Here is a 7,005-nt window from a genome sequence, read left to right as displayed (position 1 = left end):
AAAAATATTGTTTTAGAAATTATTTTTTAATTTTTTTAAAGCAGTATTTTGGTAAAAACTCAGAAAAAAATATTTTCGTTTTTTTCAGTTTTTAGTAAAAAAAAATTTAGTTTTTTCCAGTTTTTACAAAAAAGAATTACTTTTCAGGTATAGGTAATGAGTTTTTTAAAATTAATTAGGAGATATTTAGAATTGACTAACAGGACGATGACATGCGTCCCTCCATTTAAATAAGGGGTATATTTGAACCCAAAGTATGACTGTAGATGTATAAATAACCCAATAGTATAACGAGTGATATTCTTAGACCATTTTCGAAAATAGAGGGGTTTATTTGGCCTTTTGCCGAAGGTTCTATTAAGCTTCTACAAGATTGGAGTAAAGTTTGTGAATATATTATTTTTCCATACCCATTTGTAAAAATATATCGGATAGATTGTTATTGTTATTTATTTTGCCTATAGCATACCTATTGGTCAACTAAAATAGCAGGACACATTAATTTAGGGTTTGGCAAGATTGCCAACCTTTCCTTTTCCCATGTCCACTGTTTTAAGAATTGACTATCCATTCACATTATTTTATATTTTTATTTTGGTCCAAAATAAATATTTACTTACATAATTAAGATAGAATTAGTTTTATTTTTTTAAAATTTACCCTTATTTATATATTTTAATGTGTCAATGTAATAATTAATTAAAATTAATTTAGTGAATACATTTTTTTCTCTAAAAGTTCGTATTTCCTTGTGAAACGGAGGAAATAATTTCCAACATGTGTTACATATCCCTAGGTACTTTTATCTAGGCATATTGAATACACCTACTTAAATTGAATCGGATTGGACATGCTTTATTTATACTTTTATTATTACTTTATGCCCATATTTTCACTTCCGTTTATCAATTTAATTAATCTTTAAAGCTAATTAGATTAGATTATTTTGAAATTAAAATTTGGACATTCAAAACTATAAGAAAAATAACTATATGTTATAATTCTTTTTATGTCAATACAATTAAAAAATGCATTTCAAAATATTAATTAAAGTTTATACAACTTGAATCTCGAAAAGCGAAAAAGTTTACAAAAACAAATAAGTAATATATTACAAGAGTCTGTGCTAATGCCGGTCCTGTTTTACTATGTACATTACAAGAGTCTTCGATTTTACTTTCTATATTCTGCTTTTTAAGTTACAGATTAAATAAAATAATTAAAAATAACTGTTAGAAGATGTCGAGAAAGGATAAAGAAAGCAAACCACATGACCAAAGAAAGAGTAAATACCTGCACACCCTTATGAAATGACTTATTAGCGATCAATACACGCTCTTTATTTTAAAATCAAACACTTAAATTCGTTGATAATATAAGTTCTACACTAATATAGGAAGACTAATTCAAAGTCCGTGTATGAAATCTATATTTCTCCATCTCAATATATGAATTGATATTTGATTAGACAGGAAGTTTAAGAATTTTTTTTTTTTTTGGAAATGTGTAATCTAAAACAAGCCACAAAAAATTAAGAAAATGACACGTAATTTAGGACAGGAAGAGTAGTAATATTACTCTAGCATAAACCTAAAGTCTTTCCTTCTAATTTTCTTAAATTTTGTGTTTAGTCATACACGAAGAATGAGAGTCTTGACGTAACTGATAAAGTTGCTGTCACAGGTTCGAATCATAGAAACAGCTTCTTATAAAAATACAAAGTACGCACAGCGAGAATTTAGTACACCGGATTGTCACGTATTCATTGTCAGCGCTTCGAGAAGACGTCACTGGGTGAGTAATTGTCTAATTGATTGAGAGTGTTCCACATTCCAGAAGAAGTCAATGGTCAGTGAATTTCCTAGCTCATTGACGCAGAAATTTTCATAAATAATGTTAATATTTAAAGAATTGTATAAATAAATAAATTATTGTAACGATAAGTGGTATCATTTCTTATATTTGTATGTACCAAATATTTTAATTTTGTTTATTATTTATACAATACAGATTACGAAAAATTTTGACGAAGTGGTGTCACGTGACACCTCTTCAATCGAGGTGCCTATGCCCGTGGATACGGGGAGGAGAGTCTCTCCAGAAAATATCAATGGTAAAAAATTATGAGTTCAATTGAATTCGTACTTAAAATGATTTGAAAAATTCTTGATTGAAAAATTCTTGAGTTCAATTTTGACTATTCTTGATGAAAAATTCTTGGTTCCGCTAGTGCAGGTAACATTTCTCCTCTCTAGAAAAATACTAACAAAAGTAGTCATCACTGGTGAAAGTCTCGTGGAACGACTATGGTACTACTTTCGGTCTCCGGTCAATTTTAATCTTTCTATTTTTATTTCGTGTCCAAATCTGACTATTTGAGATGTGCAAGAAATACTAATGTTATAATTAAAAACTTACTAAATATAATAAGGTGATATTTTTGTTAAAATAGACCAAAAAAGTAAGACAAATAACATGAAATGCACGAAGTAATTTTTACTGATCCAATTAATTTGAGTCTGTAAAACAAATCGAAGTGCTTCCTAACATGAGTTTAGCCATCTCCAAACACATACTTTACGTTGTTTGGTGGTAACTAGTCAAACTATGTAATATTGTCCTTCGTCTATCACTTCGTCATTTTCATATTTGTTTAGCCCCGTTATTGGATAAGATAATAGTTTGTACGGCTACGCTCGCCAATAGATACTCGGAGTAATATGATATAATACTGTCAGTTTTATGATTTTTTTCCGAAAAGCCTAACATTGTTAAGAATATTATTACACTTTATATATAATATTTTTTTAATCAATATTCATTGCATGACTTTGTTCACATACTCAACATTAAAACTACAATAATTGTTGTACATTACGCACGACGAATACTAGGAGTCCTTTTATTGTGTTTAGCAATTTGTACGTTTCTATAAGGTTAAGTAGGAAATTTGTTTTAAAAATAATTCGATATTACAAATGAGTGAAAATAAATACAATAGATTTATATAATCTACATTAATTCTGGATTGATGCATATTAGTAGACATCTACATTTCATTTATAGACACCTAGATTTCATTTATATATTCATTAACTCAATCTGTACCAGAGAATTTAATAAGTAGACTAGTCTAGACTTTTCCGAGGTCAAGTGGCTAACAAGTACTCTCTTTGTCTCTCATTTCCAATTTATGTATCATATTTTGTTTTTAATTTGTCTCGAATAGCATATCATACTTTTTTATTTAAAAATATTTTAATTTTAAACTTTTAATTTTATCTTTAATAAAATAATTTATAGCACCGGCAAGGATTGTATGAGTAGTTTCTCACATGGGAGACCTGGGACCACTTCCCCTCACCAGCAGCTTCCTCAGTCAGAGTTCGTTGTACTAGGTTTGCCTAGTGCCGTTTACATCTCCTGCATAGTTTGCGAGCTATTGTACAGTGAACAGATTGTCCAGTATGGACCCAAAGGATAGCGGCTATGAATTTTCCAAAGAATTAAAAAAAAAAATTATAGTCACACAAATATATTCCAAAGTCAGCGCTACAGAATAACATTACAGATGCAGTAATTGCCTAGTTTGAGTGTACGTTGGGATAATCTGCCAAACAAGGGGGAGACCCTCATTCCCTAGGTGACCAACGACACAGTGCACATGGGGTAAGGTAACAAACAACCTCTCGTTGTACTTGTTAGTTTCTAGATCTTTTATAATTTTTTTATTATAAAAGCAGACTGAAGCCAAATCTTGGGAAATTAGGATAATAATAGTATAAAAAAGACATCAACAAGAATCACAACTATTGTTTCACAGAGATGGCAGAGTCCCATGCTACCTCAGGTTCCTTTTCTCTCTGTTTTTTTCTTCTTCCCTTAGCTGTTGTAGATATATGTAGAGAACTTTGTGTCTTCACTTGATTAGTCTAAGCAATTAAAGAAACTGAACGACTTTGTCTTTGATTATGTGAAATGTTGTTTTTTTTTGTTTTTAGTTTTGTTTTTTTGATGAGATAGGTTCTGGGGCTGTCCCAAGGTGCTACAAAGTTAAAGAATTTGAGCATGTGTTATTTTATTCATAAATTGTTATTACTACCTAGAGTTTCTGCTTTCTTCTGCTTCGATCTTATTCTTATGTTGTTGTTGTTTCTACTTGTTGTTATTACTCTTTTTCATCATTTCTATGGCCAAGGGTCTATCGGAAATAACCTCCCCAGACCCCACATGTATAAAATCACTGGATTTTTTGTTGTTGTTGTTGTATATGCAGATGCTTTTGTCAGTCTACCAAAGTGAACATAATGCTCAATTTTAGCTTCTCTTATTAGTTGGACTTGTTTAAATTAGTAAGAGGAAGGCCTTGTGTTGCATCCCTCAATTTGCACGAGTCTAGCGATCAATGGAGTAGGTAAAACCATAGAAAATACATGTTAGGCCATTATTTTCCCATCCGCCTAAGTCTTGGGATGAGTTATCCGGTATCTATGCTGGTATGTGGGAGGTAGCAGGTATCAAGGTGCGCGCAAACTGGCCAAACACTACCATTGTACAATTAAAGTTTAGTAAGAGGAAGGTTGTTAAGCTCTGTTTGTTGGAATACTTTATAGAGTTCTTGAGCAATCAACTATCTTCTACCTCTCAAGTTTGTTGTAAATGCACAATTTTTCTCTTTCTGATAAATTTCTGCAGATTGTGACCATATGTGAACATTTCAGGTATAACTGGGAAAGTACTTGTAGTTCTCTTCATTGGGTTCTTAGCATTGGCATATCAAGCAATTCGGCCACCTCCTCCGAAAATTTGTGGTTCGCAAAATGGTCCTCCAATTACTGCACCAAGAGTAAGACTTTCCGACGGAAGGCATTTGGCTTATAAAGAGCAAGGTGTTCCTAAAAACCAAGCAAAATACAAAATAGTGTTTATCCATGGCTTTGATTGCTGCAAACATGATGTTGTTCTTGCCAGCACCCTTTCTCCTGTATGTAGTTTTACCTTTCTTCTTTTTCTTGCAATTTTATGGTTTTAAATCGATACAATAATACCCGCAAGGGCTGGCTGAGTTGGTTGGATGAGTGGTTTCCCACATGGGAGACATGGGATCGATTCCCCACACCATCAGTCTCCTCAGTCAGAGCTCGTTGCATCGGGCTTACCTAGTGCAGTTTAGTGGTTTGCAAGTTATTGCACAATAAGCAAGTTACCCGATGCGCACCCGACAGGTAGCAATTGCGGGTTACCCTAGGAATTTTCCAAAAAATTCGATATAATAATGGTTGCAATAATATATTCTGGTGCAGGATGTTATTGAGAGTTTGGGAATATATATTGTGTCATTTGATAGACCTGGTTATGGCGAAAGTGATCCTCATCCACAACGAACACCTAAGAGTTTAGCTCTTGATGTTGAGGAGTTAGCTGATCAATTGAAATTGGGATCCAAATTTTATGTTGTTGGATTTTCCATGGGTGGTCAAGTAGTTTGGGGCTGCCTCAAATATATTCCTCATAGGTATTGTTCAATACTTTTTACTACCATTTGCTGCTGTTTAAACTGCTCTTAAAGAGACCGGAACCCGGGACTTCTGCCTACCCTGATACCATGTTGAAGTATATAACCATCTGTCTGAGAGCATGCTTTTGTTTATTAAATTATGTCTTGAATATAGCTTATGATTGAATTTCTTGTCTTTTCGGCTATCTATAACAGATTGGCAGGAGCGGCTCTTCTAACACCTGTGGTTAACTACTGGTGGCCTAGTTTCCCTGCAAATTTATCTAGAAAATCATACTACGATCAGCTTCTCCCGGATCAATGGACTCTTCGGGTTGCTCACTATCTTCCATGGTTAACTTACTGGTGGAACACTCAGAAATATTTCCCTTCTTCTAGTGTTGCAGCTCACAGCCCTGATATCCTTTTCACTCAAGATAGACAACTCGGACCCAAGTTTGCTGCCTCTCAAGAACAATATCGGGTAAGAACTTGGTATTTTGTTGTGCCTCTCTACCTCCACAAGGTAGGGGTAAGGTCTGCATATACGTTACCCTGCTCAGTATGGAAATATACTGGGTATGTTGTTGTTGTTAACTTGGTATTTTGCTGCTGCCTTTAGTTTAGATATTTGTCATGCTTTGCACCTTGATGCATTATATGCTCTGCTATAAAGTGTTTCTCGCATTAGATTGCCTATTATACCTATTTGTTTGTGTATGATCTCAGGCACAAATTAGACAACAAGGGGAATTTGAATCACTTCACCGCGATGCAATGGTTGGCTTTGGAACATGGGAATTTGATCCGATGAATCTTAAAAATCCGTTCCCTAATGGTGAATGTTCCGTTCATCTATGGCAAGGCGATGAGGACGGGCTTGTACCTGTCATTCTGCAACGATATATTGCAGAACGACTACCATGGATTCAATACCATGAACTTAAAGGTGGTGGTCACTTGTTTCCTTATGCAGATGGAATGGGAGATAAGATTATTAAGACATTCTTACTTGGGGAAAACTTTGTTCTATAATGCTTATACTATGATTCCAATTGCTGCATTTTATGCATTAATATGCTTTATATAATGGCAGTTTGGACCCTATCCTAGCTGAAACTAATACATATTCATCATCAATATGGCCTTGTTATTGTGGTTCTTGTTGTATAGTATTTTTGTTTTTTCCAATTTGCAGATAGACTATGTTCATTTATGTTAGCACGGCATCAAATTTTATTGCCGTATAACTAATGCGGAGTTTGATTGGCTATATGAGCAAAGAGACGATCCAGGATTCAAAGTTTATGGGTTTAACGTTTAAGGTTATTAGAATTGAACACATTATATTTTAAAAATTATTGTAACTTTAGTGTAGTTTTACTCATAAATTAATATGTCGCGTTTGAACTACCAGGTTCAGATGAACCCGGTGATGGAACTCTATATTCGACCATGTACATGAGGAAGAAAATCTTTGCAAAACTAATGTAGAGTAATTAATTCAT

General features: G+C 33.5%; 1 protein-coding gene across 1 annotated transcript; it reads left to right on the top strand.

Annotated features, from left to right (window-relative positions):
• Positions 1-3,724: 3,724 nt before the first annotated feature.
• LOC104089180 (uncharacterized) lies at positions 3,725-6,637 on the top strand. Its single transcript, XM_009594027.3, has 5 exons — positions 3,725-3,850; positions 4,722-4,984; positions 5,304-5,515; positions 5,714-5,981; positions 6,227-6,637. Exons 1-5 carry the CDS (start codon positions 3,826-3,828, stop codon positions 6,530-6,532), a joined length of 1,074 nt encoding a protein of 357 aa, XP_009592322.1. The 5' UTR covers positions 3,725-3,825; the 3' UTR covers positions 6,533-6,637.
• Positions 6,638-7,005: the final 368 nt, after the last annotated feature.

Source organism: Nicotiana tomentosiformis, chromosome 7 (genome assembly GCF_000390325.3).
Source record: "Nicotiana tomentosiformis chromosome 7, ASM39032v3, whole genome shotgun sequence".
Taxonomy (NCBI): Eukaryota; Viridiplantae; Streptophyta; class Magnoliopsida; order Solanales; family Solanaceae; genus Nicotiana; species Nicotiana tomentosiformis.
Note: the sequence above shows the minus strand (reverse complement) of the source record. Positions and strands in the feature narration are given on the sequence as shown.

Bases quoted from the DNA above. Each gene is read 5' to 3' on its own strand.
- LOC104089180 (XM_009594027.3), top strand. From the start codon at position 3,826: ATGGCAGAGTCCCATGCTACCTCAG. The intron at 4,985-5,303 runs GTATGTAGTTTT...ATTCTGGTGCAG, and splicing joins TTGCCAGCACCCTTTCTCCT to GATGTTATTGAGAGTTTGGG. The intron at 5,516-5,713 runs GTATTGTTCAAT...TATCTATAACAG, and splicing joins CTCAAATATATTCCTCATAG to ATTGGCAGGAGCGGCTCTTC.